This window comes from Monodon monoceros, unplaced genomic scaffold (assembly GCF_005190385.1).
Source record: "Monodon monoceros isolate NGI ecotype Baffin Bay Population unplaced genomic scaffold, NGI_Narwhal_1 Super_Scaffold_8, whole genome shotgun sequence".
NCBI lineage: Eukaryota > Metazoa > Chordata > Mammalia > Artiodactyla > Monodontidae > Monodon > Monodon monoceros.
In genome coordinates this window covers 28,417,922-28,438,218 of record NW_021703785.1, presented here as the reverse complement: position 1 = coordinate 28,438,218, position 20,297 = coordinate 28,417,922, and the positions used below count along the sequence as shown (strand labels likewise).

General features: G+C 33.2%; 1 protein-coding gene across 7 annotated transcripts in view; it reads right to left on the bottom strand.

Annotated features, from left to right (window-relative positions):
* The window catches only part of MYCBP2 (MYC binding protein 2), a 276,011-nt gene that overhangs the window by 53,894 nt on the left and 201,820 nt on the right, over window positions 1–20,297 (bottom strand). For 5 of the 7 annotated variants that reach the window (XM_029210306.1, XM_029210307.1, XM_029210308.1 and 2 more), the window contains 4 exons: window positions 14,485–14,709; window positions 13,498–13,630; window positions 11,030–11,152; window positions 8,143–8,298 (listed from right to left, as the gene is read on the bottom strand). In XM_029210306.1, coding sequence (XP_029066139.1) covers window positions 8,143–8,298; window positions 11,030–11,152; window positions 13,498–13,630; window positions 14,485–14,709 — 637 coding nt within the window. The remainder of the gene's footprint in view (window positions 1–8,142; window positions 8,299–11,029; window positions 11,153–13,497; window positions 13,631–14,484; window positions 14,710–20,297) is intronic. The other 2 variants (XM_029210310.1, XM_029210309.1) reach the window with 2 other exon arrangements.

Genomic DNA, 20,297 nt, shown 5'->3' with positions numbered 1-20,297 from the left:
AGGATCTATAGAATTAGGTTTCTTTCTATATCTTAAAAAATATATACACACATAAATGTAAATATGTATAAGCACTAACAGAATGTGGAATCCTACAAAATGTATCAGAAGAAAAAGAGCTTAAGACACAGAATAGGAACTAAAATTTACTTATATAAATGTTAGTATACTACATGAATTATAAAAGAATGACAGCTAGAACAAAATTTCCAACTGAAGGCTAAAATAGAAATAAGCTTTTCACTAGAATATAACATTCATCCATATGATACAAATGCAGAAAGGAAGATGGATGAAAATCTGTAATGATGTATTTTCAAACTGTCAGTCAACAATGCCATCTTCAGTTACAGAAATGCTAAGTATGTTTCCCACATTCGAATTATATTACAGCTTACTGGAGGCTAAGTTACCCAACTGAACTCATTTTTTCTTAAAATCTGCTTTTTATTCTGTGTATTGGCATTGGGTAAGCATATAATCTTTCAAATCAAAGACAGAAAAATGGACGCCATTCTAGACTGGCTCCTTCAACTGTGATTAGCAAGTCCTGTACAATTTTACCGCCTACGTGTTTCTAAACTTGTCCCTTCTTCTATACGTCCACTGTAATTTACCTTAGTATAAGCCCTACTCAGCTCTTCTCTGGAATCCCTGTCTCTAACGCTCTCCCTTTCTCCAGAACCTTTTTCATAATATTTTTAGTTATCTTTCACAAATGTAAGACTGAGCATATCATTCTTTTTGTTTAAAATTCTGCAGACGTATATATGCCTTCATCTGCTCCCTCCATTTTACTCACTTTACTCACAGGACAAAGTCTAAACTACTAAGAGTGGCTTACAAGACCCTTCATGATGTGGCCCCACCCTCTCTAGTGTAAGAAACCGCCACTAGGACACTAACACTCTGAGCTACAAACACGTGAAGTTTCTCAAGTGAATCATGTTTCCTAACATAATCAAATGAGTTGATTCATTTGAAGTGGTTAAAATGGTGCCTGTTATGTGGTAAATGACTGCCATGTGTTAGCAATTACCATTTCATATCTTCTCTTTCCTCAAACCACCAACACTTTCCCCATGCTAACTCTGAGCTGATGATGGCTTCCTATTTTACTGAGAAAACAAACAAAACAAAAAACAAATGGACAACATTCTCAAGCTGCTAACACTAAACATTCTTTCCTCTCCTGTTATGATAGATCACCTATTTCTGCTCCTACTTGGCCAACCTTTCCCCTTTGCGCTACATCCCATCCCCTCTCCCATGGATGAATACTGTTCCAGCAATCCTCCCCTCTCTCCTGCACTGGCAATTTTTCTCTCTATTGGATCATTCTCATTAAAAAACAACCCTGATGTTACCTTTTCTGCATTAAAAAACAAACCAAACAAAAATCTCTCCAGATCTCACATCCTCTGCCCTGGTTTCACTTTATGTGTCTTCCTTCCCTTTACAGTAAAACTTGACAAATTTATCTATAATAACTGTCTCCAATTTCTCTTCCCCCCTTTCTCTTGAACCCACTCTAATGGAGCTTTGGCATCTCATCCGACTAGAGTTGCTCTCATCAAGATCATCAGTGACCTCCACGTTGCTAAATCCAATGGTCCCTTCTCAATCCTCACTTTACCTGACCCATCAGCAACATCCGATACAGCTTGTCACTATTTCCTTGAAATACTTTCTTCACTTGGCTTCCAGAAACACCATACTGACTCGGTTTTCCTCCTATTTCTATGGCCATTTGTCAGTCTCTTTTGCTGACTTCTCCTCCTCTCTCCCATGTCTAAACCCTGAAGTGCCCCAGCGCTCAGTCTTTAGGCATCTTCTCTTTTCTCCCTATACCTACTTTCCTGCTGCTTTAATCCACCCTTAGGGCAACTCTCAAATTTTTCTGCCATAAGCCAGTGAACTCCCAACTTATGTGTCCTGCCCAGACAGTTCCCATGAACTCCAGGGTCTTCCATCGATCTCAACTTGATATCTCCACTGGACTTAAAAGGAACCTCAAACTTAACATATCTGATCATTTGCAAACACAGTGACAATTATCCCTATCCCTGTACCATGCCCCTTTGCAGCAACTCTAATCAAGAAGTGAAGTCTATTTCTCCATCCTTGAACATAGGTGTCCTGCTTTGACCAACAGAGTATGGCATATGTGATGCTGTGTCAGTGTCATGCCTAAGCCTCAAAAGACTGTGCATGCTTTTGTTTTCGCAGAATCCTGCAATGTCCATGCAAACAAACCCAGGTTAGCCCACTGAATGAAAAGAGATATTTGGCCTAGTCACCCTTTTCATGCCAGCCAATCCCCAAGGAAAAAATACCTGGCTGACCTACAGATGTATGAAGGATCCCAGGCAAGATCACAACAACTACCCAGCTGAACCCAGCCTACTCTGCTAACCCACAGAATTGTGAGCGAAAGGGTGCTTGTTTTAAGTCATTACGTTTTGGGGTGGTTTGTTATGCAACAGTAGCTTACCAATATAATGTCCAAAATTAAGCCTTTGTTATTGCCCTCCGGACCCAGTTCTCCTACAGTCCCCATATTAAATGGAAATTACATTCTTCCAAATGCCTAGGCAAAAATCTTAGATTTGCCCTCCACTATTTTGGTATTCTCATTGCTTATTCAATCTTTAGGCAAATCCTGTCGATTCCCCTTCAAAATATATCCAATATTCCATGATTTAATACCATCTCTTAGGCTACTACTCTGGTAAAGCCACCATCATATCTCACCTGGATTACTATGAAAGCCTCCCAAACTGGACTCTTTGCATGACCAGTACTTAGAAGAGTGCCTGACATGTAGATGGTGGTCAGTAAATATTTTTGAGTCAGTGGATCCCCAAAACTTAGCTCATGCTATTCTTAGAGAGGAAAGACACCTGTAACCTCCTTCCCCACCCCCACTGCTGCCTGATAAATTCCTATGAGTCCTTCAACACTCTGATTAGGGGCCATCTCTTTATCTAATGCCTTCTCTAGCCTTTCCTAGCTGAGTCAGCAGCTTCTTCTCCTATGTTTCCAATGCATCCTGTGAATATTGCTCCTGCAGACTTAAAATAATACCATCATTTTTTTCAACATGGCTGCCTTCCTCAGTATTCCAAAAGCCCTTCAAGATCAGTGATAATATTTTCTTTACGTTATTGCTCCCTATAGCCTAGCATACACTAGATATTTAACAAACGCAGGTAAATAAATGATGGAAGAATAAATGACCCATCTGAAGAAAAATGGTAATAAAGGGTGGAATAAATTTAGTAGCCAGTAAGGAGATGGGAGCAAAGGGAGAGAGAGACAAAAGGTCAGATCTGGTCAGGAGAAAGCAAACAGATGCACTCGGGCACGCTGTCTTATAAACAACAGCAGCGTTCTCTGTGGTCTAAATTCCTAGGATGAAGTGAGGACTGATGAAGAGGGAAAGGAACATGGGTCGAAGCCTTCCTACCACAGAGAAGATGGAGACACTGAGTCAAGATAAATTCTGGCCCGTGACTGAAATGACAAGGATTTGTAGGGATGCTAGAGATGTTAGAGCCCAAACTGAAATAAATATATTGGCCACTGGGACAGACGCTATCGGTTCAAGTATGAAAAGTTTTACTGCACTTGACTATTTGGTTTTACGAAATCTTTGTTGATATCATCCTTTAATTTTCCTTAACAAAAATTATAAAGAGGAAAAGGGTATGAGAAATCAGCTTAGTGTCACAAAACTAACTGGAGGGAGCACAGAGATTAAAACACAGGTCTCCTTCCCAAGTCAAGGGCTCCATCCATGCCACAGCTCACACCAGGCAAGCAAATAAGTAGACAGATTCTGGGCTGGGATTATAATCCAGGATAAAAATGAAGTCTAAGTCTTAGAAAAAAACCTGGCTTTTATACTGATATTCATACTAACATCTGAATGTAGTGTTACCATATGAAGAATTAATCTCAAAGCGAATAATGAAGTTAAGCTGTGAAAATGTACTGAGGAGTAGCTAGGAAACCTCATTTGTGCCTTTCCTGCAACTCACTCCACAGAGAATAGACTGCTCTCCCTGAAACTGTGATTTCCTCCACTTTTCCTTGGAGCATGAGAGATGTTAAATGTTTACATCAAAAGGCAATATCAATATCAACAGATAACGTTTATTAGGCACCTCATTTTATGGATGAGGTAAAAAGGGCTCAGATGCATCAAGTAACTTAACTAAATAAGTGGCTGGAAAGGAAATCTGAGCTTAAGGCTTTCCATCACTACATCTTTATAAGCTAAGTAAGTAAACACAGTGCTTTAGTATATGTTAGTATTCTTGAACACAAACCAATATGCATGCAGATACTCAGGTGGACTCTTTTGTCACATTTAGCAAAAGTTTTGTCTCACTTGAGAATGTGATTACGGGTATAACAGAAAAACTCGTTGCAAAGTAACCTAGAGCTCTCATATCTGGGCTTGAAAGTACGACATACTTTGATATATATATTATATGTTTACATATTTAAAATCTCTGGGAGAATCGTAAACTGTCTTAATGTTCTATTTACCATTTTTTTCTACAAAAAAAATAAAAGCAAATTATTTAGCTCCTTGGACAGTAGCTAGAAAATGTTTATATTAAACAGAGTCATGTGAAATACAGTTTTTCAGCTGGAGGATCTTTTGTAAAATTCCATCAGTATAAACTCAGAATTATTAGATATCACATCATCACATTATAGTTAAATTTAATTACTACTGAAGTATTCTTCCTCTATTTTGAAGATGTACTCTGAGTAAGGACAGGAATATCAACCATAAGATAACAAGAAACACATGATCTTAAACTCATAGCTCACACTGAAGAAATGATCATCTTAGGCATTTCCAGTCAATAAATACTCCCTGAATGCTTATGATGTATAAGATATTGTCAGAGGATATGGGACAAATAAAATGATGCTTTCAAAAGAAGTGAGGAAAAGATAATGAAAATACAGAATGTAATATTCTTAAAAGAAAGCGGGCACCTATATCATTCCCCACCTCAGTCCACTAGAAACTTACTGCCAAATTGCTTACCAATTCTAAAACCTACATAAATACTTTTGAAATAAAAAAGTAAATTATGGAACAGTAAAGGAAAAGTTTATATACACATCTCTCTTCTCTCTCATGCCTTTGCACACATATAAATACGGTTAAGACAAGGAAACTGTGTGACTTTTATTTCTATAATTATTCTATTTCACTAGAATAACAGGTGAAGTAATTTCTATGTATATATGTATGTGTGCATGTATAAAATAATTTTGCAACTTAAAAAAATTACCAAATGAATTTAATGTGCCAGATTATTTTCATTTCCAAAGATTAATTAAAAAAAAAACCCTATGCTTCAGGGGAAAAAAAAAACTAAAGAAATACTGATTAATAATGCTCATAAAGTTGACATGTGGAGCAGTTTATGTATGTCCCTACTTTATGTACGTCATCTACTTAGCTGGGAACTTGAGTTACAGTATTTAGGAAACCTTTTCCTTTTAAACCATGCTACATTCTTAAACTATGAAGGGGAAAATAACCAATCCAAACCAAGCTAATACTCTGGAGGCTAGAACCAAATGGAAACAGAAATGTAAAAACTATATATTAAAGAACAAATTTTTACATTATTTATTAGTAGGCAAAGCTAGATATTTAAAAACATGGCCTCCTTTGTAGTCAGGAGAACTGGGCTCATGTTCTGACTCTACCATTTACTATGTGTATTTCTAGGGCATATCATTTATCCTCTTTAAGCCTCCGTTTCCTTAACTGTAAAATGGAGACATTATCTCAAATGAGGATGTACTAAAGTGCTCCACAGTAGTATGTACATAGTGGACTTATCAGAATAAGCAAGAACTAGTAAATACAGTCTTCTATACATAATATTTTATACAATATTTTAGAATCACAAAAGTGTAAGACAAAAATGATTCTCATTTTACTAATTAGTAAAGGGAAGTTCAGTATAAATAAGCCATCTTCTAAAGCAAGATGAAATGCTAGTGTGATGGACGGCAGTGAAATTCAGGAAAGAATATCTTACTCAGGTAGTTTTAACTCTGCCATATTTAATTTTCCTATGATGTACTTACTACAATTCTAATATATCTATAAAACATTAAACTATTTTTAGATTCCATACTTGTTTTTAGTTGTGCTAAAGATTAAGCCTTCTGGTTTCTGGAATTGGGTAGTCAAACTTCAGTGATATTCTGCTGAGAATAAGAAGTCTGTATCACTGGAGTACACGCAAGCAGTGATTCAGAAAACTGGTAATTCTGAGACATTTCTAGGCCATGATTTCAAATTTGCTCCAAGATGGTGGTAAAGGAAGTGGTGGTACTGATAACACTTAGACACAATATGAACAAAATTATATTGACACAATGTCAGTTAGAAACCTATTATCCTTTAAAAGAGGCAAATCTGATTTTCTTATGGTCTTTACATTTTGTTTTACAATATTTTATTAAGTAATTTGGTAAAATAAAAACACTAATAAAAATACTTTTTTTTAGAGAAGTTTTCAAGAAGACTTGCAATAACCCTTTAGGTAGAACAAAACGGTTCTTATTCCTTAGTTCTCTTGTCTGCTGCCACTATGACATTATCAGGGTAATTTCTCTTTTACAATTTTATATTTAATATGAATTTTCTGCCTGGTTATGATGTTTTTTTCCCTTTTATTTCCTTGTCCTTACCTTTAAAACTTCCTGCAACCTGGGTACATCTAAATGTAAAGTGTCTGTCACTCCATTAAATGGGTAAACTAAGTCTTCACTTCTCTTTCATTCTTCTATAATGCTTATCAAGGAAGAAAAAACTATTTCACACACATGACACTATTATGTTTCCTTGAAATTCTTCTTTTAAGAGACATTAAAGTGAATATTACACACGAATAGAGATGATTAGCTAGAAATTGATACTTATATTTACAAACTAATTTCATTAATTGAACTTGCCTAATGTATGGTGCAAACCTAAAAAGTATACTCTTGTATACTCTTTTCCGAAGACAGGTAATAATATCATAATGAATAACATCATTTGCTAACTATACACTGCCCTGGTTCCTAATAAAAACTAAACCAGCTGGCATTCTCTTAAGTAATCCTAATAATAGCTATACAAGTATTTTTGTAGAAAAATAACTTAGATCTAAGTGTGGATGTGTCTTACTAAAGTAAAGCGAAGAGGTCATGCATTTGAATTCAAACAAATGGGTGTACAAGCTGAGACTTCCAAAAACTCTCTCAATTCAGTGAGTGCGTTTATACACTGTATAGCCAATATGTGAACTGAAGGCCAAGAAGAGCATACTGTTGTCATACTAGGAGGTTTGAGAAGTTTATGGGGAAGCCTCAGGAGCTTATTAAGAAAAAAGAAGACTCAGGTAAATGTAATTTGTTTTGGGTCTGTTTTCCAGATCAGTATGAATTACTATCATGGATAAAGGGCTAGAACGATCCTAGAAGGCAGAACTGGAATCAACTGATTGGCTTAACTTATTAAGAACAAGAACAAGAACAAGAACAACAACAGTAAAAAGCAAGAGAAGAAACAACACTGTGAGAACATTTGGAAACCTAAGCTGCTATACATTTCACAGACACCAAATTCACTTAAAAGAAACAAACAAACCTGCCCAGTACAGCCTCTCCTCCACCCACTGGTATAGTGAAATAGGTTCATTCTCTTGGGGCATCTCTAAGTAACAAAAATCCGGTGTAAAACAATGAAAGTTATCCTTATAACTGACGCTTACCATAGTCGTGCATATTATAAAAATTTTTTTTAAATCAATGTTTTCTTAATATATTTTATAGTATGATTTGCTTATTCTGGAATTAGAATAGAAAACATAAAAGTCATATTTTAATAACTACACTTAATAAAAAAATGTGATTAAAAACAAATGTCTTAGCTGCAGAATGTCGTAGGTCAGAATAGCTTAAGTGCTTCAAAAATGTGGGAAGGGATAACGTCCTCATTAAATAAAACCAGTTAGGTGAGTTGATAAATAATTAGTAACTGATAAACAACTCAGAACAAAGCTTCAGAAATGGTTTGATGAGGCAGGTAAGGCTGACAAGACTTACTCTGAAGCTGAGGCTGCTGGAAGGAAAGGGGCTGTCCGAACACAAATGGGCTGTGGACTAGGGAAGAGGGAGGTTTTGCAGCTTGATCAAAGATGGAAGGAGCTGGGAGATTGGGCCGTGACTGAATGGAATTCAATATGGCACTCAGTTGGTCACCTGCAGTGGGCAAAACAGTCAAAACTACAACTTGTTATTAATTAACATCCAAAATGGCAAAGTAAATGGTGCTTTATGACATTCAGATAAAGTTAAACACTAAATAAAACAATGCCAATTCAGAACTGTTGTGGAAGTTGGTGACTGTTATTCTCAAATTAGGGACCGAATGTTGTATGTTGTTTTAATAATGGAAGCACCCCAACAAATTTTATATAATGGCCCACTTACAAAAACAAATCCATTTAAATTCATATACAAACATCTAGCAGCAGCATGAGAGAATACAGAGTCTATGAGGTAAGTATGATAAGTTGATTCAATACCATACAAGTATAAAGGAAGATCTAAGTCGATGATGTCTTCTGTGCAGTACCTGACATTGACTATTATCACCCTGCCTCATACGCAGTACACTTCATGCAGAAAATATGCAAATAATATGAATAGTTCAATGTAGGACTGAAGGGACGCAAAGTATATGTTATTAATTTAGTAATACATTTATACTACAGTTATAAATTAATATTTTCTTTTTTAAAGTTGTTATTGCCAGAGAAATTATACATTTTTAAAAGCATGAACTCTTTTGCTCGGATAGGCAATGTAAAAATTTATAAAAGACCTATAAGAAAAAAAGGTATATGAGGTACCTTATTTGAATAGTATCTCAGACATGAATTCCGATATTTTCTTCAAAATTAAATACAAAGGACATTAACAGAAAAATACTTTTAAAAATAAGAAATGATATATTGGATGGATGATAGCTCCCTATTTATGAGAATATAAATATTAAATAGTTTAAATGATGCTGAAGAAGAAGGGTTGGGGGGAACCATATGCAGACTAGCTGATGCAGAAACTGGAAAACAGTACCTTTCCAGGAATATTTTCTAGATATAATAAAGTTTCATAAATAAAATTTTAAATGAAACACCAACAAGAAACAGATTAATATGGAAAGAACTGTGCACATAAGCTACATCTCTTCACTTAAAAAAATTAATGCTGCAGATTAGAAAAGGATTTTAGAGGTGATGAAGAATTTTATAAAATTGTTTTAAGGAAAAAGAATTTTTGCAAAAAACAATTGCTTGATGTTGGATAGCATAAAGAGTTAAAGAAAATGGGAACTACAATTAAAGGTAAGATAATAAATAAAGGTTAGATATATTTAATCGGATGAAAGTTTCTTAATATTTCTTCACTCCATCTAAATATTTTAAAAGCCTATTAAGAAGTACATGCTATTTTTGAACAATATTAGCAATATCACTTTAAAAAAGTAATACATTATTTCTAATTAATAACAAATGTTCTCAGCAATGTTTGTCTCTATTGAAAGTTGGTTTTTATTCTTATGATGTTTTAACAAATTCTGTTTTAAAGACTGATTTAATGTGACAGCTACCAGTACAATTTAGACATTTTAAAGACTGAGAGCGTACAATTTGAATTAAACATGGCTTTAAAACAGATTACTATACAAGTATATAGTGGTCAGTAAACACTGAGATTTTAATTTAAGGACTGGGAGCGGCAGAAGGAAAGGGACGTGAAGAAAACACCACAAAGCATTTACCCTACTTGAGCATGAAGGTCTAGTTTAAGTTAGTTGAAATCTGAGCTCCCGGAAATGAGCAAGCAGATAGTACCCAAGCCTGTAGGATAGAGCAACCCGATGTAGGAGGAAGAGCCAAAAAGAAATCTTGTAGCTAAGGCTTCCTTCTTAATAAAAATACTTTGTGGAAAGTAATAAAGGTATCAAACAGAAAGTGGTTTTATTTTAAACTGAATATTTCCTCTATACTGATGTAATTCTGTATCTTGTTGACTATTTCATTATTTCACTTGCTCTGCAAGTCAGGTATTAAAACAACTGTATTTGTGTCTGGAAATCAAATCTCATGAATTAGTTTAAATAACATTTTAAAGTAAAAGTATTTCCATGTAGGCTATCTTCTCCTTCCTACCCATTGTCCAGCTATATGCTACCTTCTGACAATATCGTCGATTTTGAAGCTAAGAGTTAGGAGCAGGTTCATAAGAAAGCATGTCAATGTGTCCAAATTTACATACAAATGGAATTTTGGATGAAATTCGAGCATAAATTACTCCAAAATAACTATTATTTGGACTGTCCATGATGCTGGTCTCTTCTATTAATGCAACCGAAACAAGTTGTATACATTTTATACCCATATGGCTTAGGGGTTTTGTTTTTCTTTTTACAATTTGTTGGTTTCATTATACATACCAAACCCAAAGCTATCATTTCATGTCATTCGAAATTAACTAAGATAACTTGATTAGACATTGAAAACCACACATGTTTAATAAAGCTGATGTGCAATATTACTTAAAAATATTACTTAAAATATTTTGATTTTAAATGGATCATTTTGGAAAGTTCGTTTTTGCTCATTAACGTTTAATAATAACTGGATGATAAAAGTTCTTCTGCTGGATATAGTGACACAGAATCTTTATGATGTGAATTCAAAATGAGTGTCTACAAAATAAGAACAGGTAAGCAAGAACTATAAACTTAAGCTAAAATGGATAAAACCAATACTGTAAAAAGAACACTGTCGTAAACATTTTGATTGTTAGTTTTCTAGGAACAAACTTAAAGTTTTGTGTGTGAACAGTAATAAAAATGGTTATAAGAGAAGGTAATAAAAATATTACAGTTAGGTTAAGTAAAAGACTCACTTAAAACACCTACCTTTATTATTTCCGAGTCCATAATCAAATCCTTGGGCACTGCAACTTGCCCCTTTATTAAAAGCTTGTACTGAGAAAGGGCTTGGAGGAGGAGTTTGAGAATTTTGATCCAGAAGAACTTGTTCTACAATAAAAAGAACATCTATAAAATTAGTTTCTTATGTGCTATTCTCCATTTATAAAGAGAGAAAATTGCAAGAAAGATTTTTATGATGGTTTAATTTTAAAATAACCTCACATTTAGATTTGATAATAGATCTACCAATTAGGTCACTGACACCAACAAAGTAAAGTATATGACAAAATCTTTGTTTTCATCAATCAAAATCACTATAATATTTAGAAATGGGATATGCTCTTATGGAGTCAATTTGCTTTTATTGTGCTATTAACATTTGCTATTATTGCTTTTTTTTGCTTTTATTGTGCCATATATATATATATATATATATATATATATATATATATGGCAAAAAATCATTAAGTGATCACAGAGAAATTTAAACTTCTCCCACACCTCTTTTCCGGTTGAGTATATATCTTAATAGAAACGATATCCTAATTTAAGAAGCATTTTATCTAAAAAGAACCTTCTACCTTCTAAGTATATGGGAATACAACTGCTAACCTTACCATCTGATAGCTTTGTTATTTCTTCACTTAGCTTTCATATAGAACTTATAAAGTATCTTCACTTTGTAAATGAGAAAACCAAGGCACAGAGATATTAGGTAATTTGGACAACTGAAAAGTTAAGAGCTGGCATTTGTACCCTGGCAGTCCAGTCCCAGAGTCTACTCTTACACATTATGCTCATTGCTAGTTAAAATGATTACTAAGCTAGAAAGACCCTGACAGTCACTTAAACCATTCTCAGATTATTTAATTATGTCTTATATAAAGCTGATCTCGCTTTAGGTTATTATCATTTATATCTGAATATCCCTATATAATGAAAATGTTTAAGAATTTATGAATATGTAATAATTATATATGTAGTAAGTATACTGTAAATGGGAAAATTGTTTTGTAAAATGTCTGATTTACATGAAATGAAGACTTTTGCTTTTCAAAACATAATGAAGAATAGTTCTACCATCTCAGGATATTATTTTATGATGACATCATCTTTGACTAAGAAAAACTGGTCTGTAAAGACAAGGGAGGAAGTAGGTTCTCAAATTGGGTTCAGTGGATTACTGATGCAGTGTGGTGTAATGAGCACAGCATTTGAAATATGAATGAAGATTCTGGCTCAAGTCTTTTACCTGCCCTGTTTCCAGTGGTATGACCATAGGCAAGTCATTTTAAATTCTATGAGCTTAGAAATGTAAAATGAAGATTATATAACTGATCTCAAAGGCTTGCTGTGGGGAAAAAGGGGAGAATGTTTAATGTACCATGTTAATATATCTAAACGTACTCTGTCATTCACACAAATTCCAAACCTTTCTTGAATCTATTTATATACTATGGCCATATTACCTCTTGGATAATGGTTATTTCAACTTTATACTCTTTTGGATAAAGAAGCATATTCATTTAATTGTCTGACCCTCTCCTATAAATTCTGGGATTTGGTAGAAAAGTCTATGTTTGGTCTATCCACTCATTGTGATGTCCTAACTAATACTTCTGTGACTCAACTTGTATAGTTAGAAAACTTACTGAGCAACCAGTATGTGCGAAAACTGCTTTAGAACTAGGAATACAAAGATAAAAAACCTCTGCCTGTCCACAAGGGACTCACAATCTGGGTACGAAGAAAGAAAAATTAACTTCAATATAATATCAGTTTTGTTCTAGTGGTGAATTCAGTTCTTTAGGATGAGAGGTAACTCTTCACTCTGTGAGAATCAGTTAAAGCTTCACCTAAGTGATGACATGGTCTGAACAAGATTTCGCCACCAGGAGAATGAAGAGAAGAGGGTAAAAAGGAAAATCTTTTATTAAAGGAGATCATTGTTGAAAAACGGTAAAATAAAGTTTAAAGCTGAAACTCTAACAACAAAATAGGAATCCCCCAGAAGAAGCTAAGCATATATTCAATGCTCCTTTCCTGAGACAGAATTCAATAGAATGAAATTGCCTGGGAGAAGTACTACAATCAGTGGTTTGAAAACTGAACTTCCATTTAGTGGTAGAAAGAGTAAAAGGTTTAGTCCCGAACTGGCACAGAAGAATTATCATTTAAATTCGTATTAATGAAATAAAAAGTATGTTTTACAAAGACCAATTCATATGTTTCACATTTCCTTCTAATTCTCTTCTTTTATGTGTATTCATTTAGTACCTATGTATTTTACATAGGAATTTTAACAATTGCAAGATTTTTAAACCTTTAGTTTTGATTTTACTTAAAAAGTAAACACACAAAAAAGCTCTTTACAACAAAAGAAATACAGTACAGTTTAAACTTCTGCACTGCAAAGGTAAATTGGAATAAATCACAAATTTAAGCCAACTTGCCATCTTCATGTCGGAGGTACTGGTTTCCGCCTCTGTCTCTAGCTAAGGACCATGCCTCTCCTTCATCACTCTCACAGAACTCTACCATGCTGTTCTTATCCAGCTGCACCCATGTACCTTCAGAATTGGTTACCTAGTACATAACAAAAAGCATGATTGATTGGCTTGATTCTTTCAGGGCATTCAGGCTGAAAACCAGCAAAAAGTTTAAGTGAGTAATTATTCCAATAAATCTCTATCATCAAATTAGTTTCTGAAATTAAGACCACAGCCTGAGGTAAGACAGAAATCAATAAACAGTCTTGTAAAATAATGCTCACTGATGACGTCAGTAAAAATATTTTTTTAAGGCACAGGATAATCCCTTAATAATTTTAAATGCTACCCCAAAACACACGGCTCTTTGTTTGGCACCTGAAATGTCCTAACACAGCATACTCTCTATTATTTAGGTTGGTAGTGCCTAAAATGCAACTTGAAAATAACCCTGACACTGAGAAATAGCATGACACACTACATCTTTAAGCTCATCAGCTGAGGCAAATGCCACAGTTGACTAAAGAGTAATGTTATTTGCTCAGGACTTCAGTGACACCCATATATGGGAACGAAGAAATGAAACCCTTTGAATATAACACATCTCCAAACTGATTCATAGCAAATATTTCAAAGTGCTGTTCATCCATGACAATACAGTACACATTTGCAATAGTGAAAAGATATTTGCAAATACCGAACATTTATATATACAATACAAATCACTTTGTTATATAAATATTGTTTTCACAAGGATAATTATGAGAATAAAATTATTAAAAAAGAAGCACAGAAAAATTGCATTAGTATTTTCAATACAGGTAAAGATAAAGAACATTAACATTTAAAGACCTGGGATGGAAATGGCAACCTTTGGAAGAAAGAGATGCTTTGGTTGTATTATATTAAAAACGAATATCTTAGAAGTCATGAAGCTACAAGAATCCATACCTCTCCCACTGCTTTGACTTTGTTTCCCAGAACTAACATTCCAATTGGGATACCTCTAAGGTTAGGGCAGCTTCTGATGTTGTGACCGGAAGGTCCCGTCTTCACTACCTTGTACATGCCTGGCCCTCCTCGCAAGAACGGCATATCCTGCTCTTGCATTGTTGCTTCCTGTGGGCAGCAGGAGTTTATGTCTTTGAAAAAGTCATCAGTACTAGTTTTAGGTTCCTGAAAATTTGAATAGGAAAACAAAGTAAACAAAATACAATCTATTATCACTTTCAACATCCTTCTTAATTGCTTTTACAGCAAGTCCATAATGCATCAATTAAGAAAAAGAACACATATCCAAAGATAGCTCAAGGGTTGGTTAATACTACTATTAAAGAATCTTTCAGTTATTCACTTCTGAACAATATTTAAAATAGAGTTGAAGAGAAGAAAAGATAGCAGGAGAGGAACTGAACCTCTAGCTTCTGTCCACCATAATTTGAGAAACACAGTAGTACTTGATTTTACTTTTATCTTTTAGTGAAATATTTAACAGTAGGATAAACAAAAATAATTTACTGTATGAACCACAACTGAATAATTTTGAATCATTATTACTGCATTACTGCCTGTCGGTGTGGGTTAAAAAGTCTAAATCTTCATTTCCTTGTACTTTTGTTTATAACTATTAATAGAGAAAATAGGTATGAAGATTCTGGAGACTCATCTATAAACAGAGATAACGATGAAAAAATGTGCATGAAATATAGCTACATGTTAATATTTACTAGTTATGAATGAAATAAGAATGCTTATAGAATTTTAACAACTCACACTTTCTTAATACAGTACAAATAAAAATGCCTTGTTAGATTTGCTAGACCATTGTTAAACAGTGATATACTAATGCTTTTAACAGAAAAAGATGATTATATTTTAGTAGAGCGGAGAGATTAACATTAAAGATGTGGTTTTATATAAATATAATACATTTGGATATAAAAGAGTCACTTCTAAAATGAAAGAAAGGAACATACCCTAAATTTCCTGTTGAATCTGAATGCTGTGATGAAATTACTTCCTACGTGAATGCAATAAAGAGAAATAATAACCTTCCCATATTTGCTCTTTTTCCCAATTAAATGTAAAGGAAAGTTCTACACTGGAAATTCTTCCACTGTCATTATTACTTCTTTAAAACAGACTTCAACTGCATTTTTAAATACAGCAATATAGACTCTACAAATTACTTTATTCAAATACAGTAAAAGATCATAATGGGACACTTATTCAAACATTAGGTTAAAATTAAATTAATATTTAGTTATGTTATAAATAGGATAAAAATGAAAAAACCCACTAACATATTATGCAAGATAAAATATTACTGAATAGCTCTATCCCTATGAGTAGTCTCATTCCAAAAGAAATGTCCATTACATAGTGGAAAATTAAAAATAAAGTCATAAGGTTAAAAAAATGTGGATTCAAGAATTCTCCGTACCTGTGACTTTAATTTAATATATGGTTGGTCAGAAAAAATTTTAAATCCATTATTAACCTTCACATAATATCTTATAAATTTCATTGTGGTGATGAATAATCATCAATTTTTACTTACACAAATACGGACAGTATTTATTTACATTTACTATAATTACTGTACCATATTTGTCCAACATTCCTTATTTATATATTGGCAATTTAATGGAAAGGAGAATTTTAAGTACTTGAAAAATTTAGATTTACAATCTAAAATAAAATATGCATTTTATATACCCATGCATGCATATTTGTAAAAATTTATATATGTGTACAACTATATGAATACAAAGAAAGCACTCAAAATAAAAATGGAGAGTAAGGTCTAAACTTTAAATTGTGCTGTTTTACTCATGAGATTTTCAGTAAATATTTAAAAATGTCATTGTGAATGATCAATTTTAGCAAATACATGATGCTACTTCATAGATGGAAGAGTCAAATTAGTCATATGTACAAATGATCTTTTCAAAATTACATGGCATGATGTAAAAACTAAACAAATATTCACAGATTTAGTGAAAAAACAATTTCACTGGTCTTTAATGATACATCTCGAGCATTTAATTAAGTTATAACAATATTTCCAATTTGACCACTCAGGGTAACAGTGAGAGAAAAGTCTTGGCAAACACTAATAATAATTATAATAATTGCAAGTTATTCACTGAAAGGCAATATAGGAGAACTGTCCTAAAATATTTAATATTTTATTGATTAGTTAAAGAAACTATATAAATTAATAAATGCACAGCAAAGTCTATCCTTTTTCTTAATACTAAACAGTATAAAAAGAACTGATAGACCTAAAGTCACAGAACTGTGTCTGTTATTCTCAAGAAATCCTAAAATGCATGTTTTATTCTATACAGAAATTTAAGACCTGGGCACCAGCACATGAAATTGATGAACTGCAATGTTAATTTTTGCTCCCTGCAATCCCACCCCAACATTCAAAAGGCCACTGTGCAAGGCTAGGAAAAAAACAGAAGAGCCATAGGGTTGGAACTCTCCCACCTAAATAAGTAAGTTCTGAAAAAGCTAGACCTCTATATAATTGTTGGAGAAGCTAGTCATAAAGTTAGATATACCAAATTTGAAGTCAAGTAAAAGTTGAACTTACACTAGTAATACAGTCTTAGGCAGAATTAGAGGGGAAAGGTTTATGGGGAAACTCAATTGCAGAACTCTGTATAGATCATTTTTGGTAAAAAGAAATTTTTTTAAATTAATCTTAAGTAAAGGCTTCAAAGATACAATGTAAAATTTGTTATACAAGCTGAAATACCTGAATAATGTATGACTGTTCCTTACAGTTAACTCACCTGGGGGAAAAAAGCTTTGGAAGTCCATGAAAATACGTCCAAATCCCTGACTCCTTGGCTAGCATTAAAGATATTCTGAGCAACAAAGTTTAAGAAAGAAAAATATCAACAAAGAAAGGGAACAGGATATCATCTGCAGAAGATGCGTTCACAGTAACAACAATGTTCTATACTCTAGCACCAGCACTGGAATATTATTTCACTAAAGGGAAACTGAAGCCACCTGAGTAAACCACACAGCAAAGAAATTCCGATACATAAGTTTTTGTCAAAAGCTCTCCATGGATATAGTGTGTCATGCCATTTACTACAATTAAGAGCCAGACATTGATTTAAACCTTAAGACAGTCAGTGCAAGAAGGACACCTTCAAACTCCTTTAAATGATGACGTGTCTATTCCAGTACAAGCCAGATTTCTTTTATGACAGAAGACAGTCTGCTGTTTTATAAAGAAAATGTGACTAACACAGATTGTATAGATAGAGCAAATATTATTATGAATAATAATGGCATGTAGTATATGTGAATTCGTTATCTCTGTTTAAAGTACAAAAAAAGTCAAAAAGAAAAAAAAATCGAAGTCATTTTTCAATTTTGCTCTCTTCTATAAATGAGAAAACAGTCACTTGGAAATGTTACTGAAAGCTGTTAGCAAATTTGTTAAGAAAAGCATAGAGAAAAAGCATACAATCTGAACTTTTATCAAAAGGCAGACCTAGTTTTCTCCATCTCAAAGTTTAGGAAATGCACAGAGCATTTAGGATCTCTACTTTAGAGTCTAAAAATATTTTGTTACAGAAAAACCGATTCACAGCAACATGGTCCCAGAAAAATCAACATTTTCACAAAATGTTTTCATAAAAATTAAAATGATATACATTTACATAGACATATCATCCTATTGAACATATTTATTTGATCGGAAATTAAAATCCTTCCAGAAACCAGCAATTACACAATTTTACTGCTTATATAAATACAAAAAAGAGGACATTCAAAATGTTAATGAAAGTTGTCATTATCCAAGACTTCAGCACAAAAGAAACAACACAATTCCCAACCAACTGTAAGCCATTTTAGATAATGAGAATTTATTTAATATTCTCCAATTCTGTATCTTCCTCATGTATGTACATGTAGGGACAGATGTAGATACAGACCCATATACATACATATATGCTAATACAGAAATATAAAACATATAAAAGCCAGAAAAAAAATGAGCTTCTATTAGTGTGCCTACAGATAAATGCAAAACAAAAGAAAAAAACAAAAAACCAAAGCCCCCTTCACATTTAAAAATAGACAGCAGACAGGGCACTTTCTCTTTAGGTGAAGTGGAAACATGTTGCAAAGTATTTTGAAATGCTATTTTGGGGGGAAAAAGATGTCCTTACTGGTTCGTCCAAGTATGTAAGAATTTGTGGAGTATTTGCTCAATGGTTTTTCTCCTTTGCAGAGAATAGCGGTGCAAACCTTTTGACATAAAACAATATTAATATTTTTTAGCATATTCTATTTTTTAGCATAAATTTTTCTAGCATCAAAAGCAATGTGAAAAGCGTTGTAAAAAGCAATGCAGATGAGTTAGGAATAAAGAAGCAATGTGGTGACTGACAACTTTAAAGCTTGTATCTCTCTTTTATTTTTATTTTTTAAAAATTTCTGCTGTGCTATGCAGCTTGTGGGATCTAAGTTCCCCGAGCAGGGATTGAACCCGCACCCTCGACAGTGAAAGCGCGGAGTCCTAACCACTGGACTGCCAAGGAATTCCCTCTCTTTTATTTCAATGTGCAAACTCAAGTGTTTCCTCAGTCTGAGGACATGAGTTAACACATACAATGATACCTTAAAGTGATGTAACTGCTAACCATGGTAACAAATTGCCAATAAAATCAATTTTGTACATGTTAATTATATGTGGATTCAAATTTGACTCTTTTTTGCTTTTGTTCTGCATTTGTAGAAAATTCTTTCTACACTGGTTTACTACAAGATTATTTTAAAAATGTGTTATCCTAATAAAATTGCATGTATCAAGTATCAGAAAAGCACCAGACAGAAAACTGGAGTTTAAAATTAAAATGTACTTGCATAGTTTTCTTTCAAAAATTTAGGAAAGTTTAGTCTAATGATACGAACATTCATGAAAATATTAATCTCTCCAAAGTCTCAATTTCTCACTATTAAAATATATAAATTAGCTTTCATATTGTATAATTTTATAGAATAATATGAACACCACTATATATGTATGTAAAAGTGTGTGTATATATATATACACACACATATACAAATACACACATATCTACAATAATCTAAATCATTTTATTCTCAAAGACTATTGTGAAGGCAAAAAAGTTCTGTCAAGAAAATTAGAAACTGAAGCATGCTAAAAACCTAACTAAATTGATGAGCACCAAATTGCAACTCTAAGACAATAATCTTTCAAGGCATAGAAGAGACCAAATAAGCGAATAATTTTAATGGAGAAATACATGACCAAACATGCCAAATGCTCACGCAAAAGAAAAAAAAAGAAAAAAAAAAAGATAAAAAAGATAGTAATTATTTCATTGTGCTGGATGACCACAGAGTTAAAAATTGCCAATTTTGAAGTGAAAAAGATAAAATATCTCAGAGAAATTAAACACAGCATATATACAAACAATTATAGTGTTATTTTAATAGAGGCTTAAATGGAATTTAAGCCTTAATTCCATTCTGTTAGGAAACTTAAACATCAAGCTAAAGTATGAAATGAAGCTTTTGATAACCATCTAAGGACAGCATATTTACTAATGGTGTATTAAGTAAATACTTAGTATTTAGTAGGACTGAAAAACAGGTTATGCACACATATACACACAAATTTATTAACGAGACAAAATCAAGAAATCTGGGGTATATTAAAGCTGTGACTATCAGGCATCATTAGGTATCCCAAAAGAATGAAA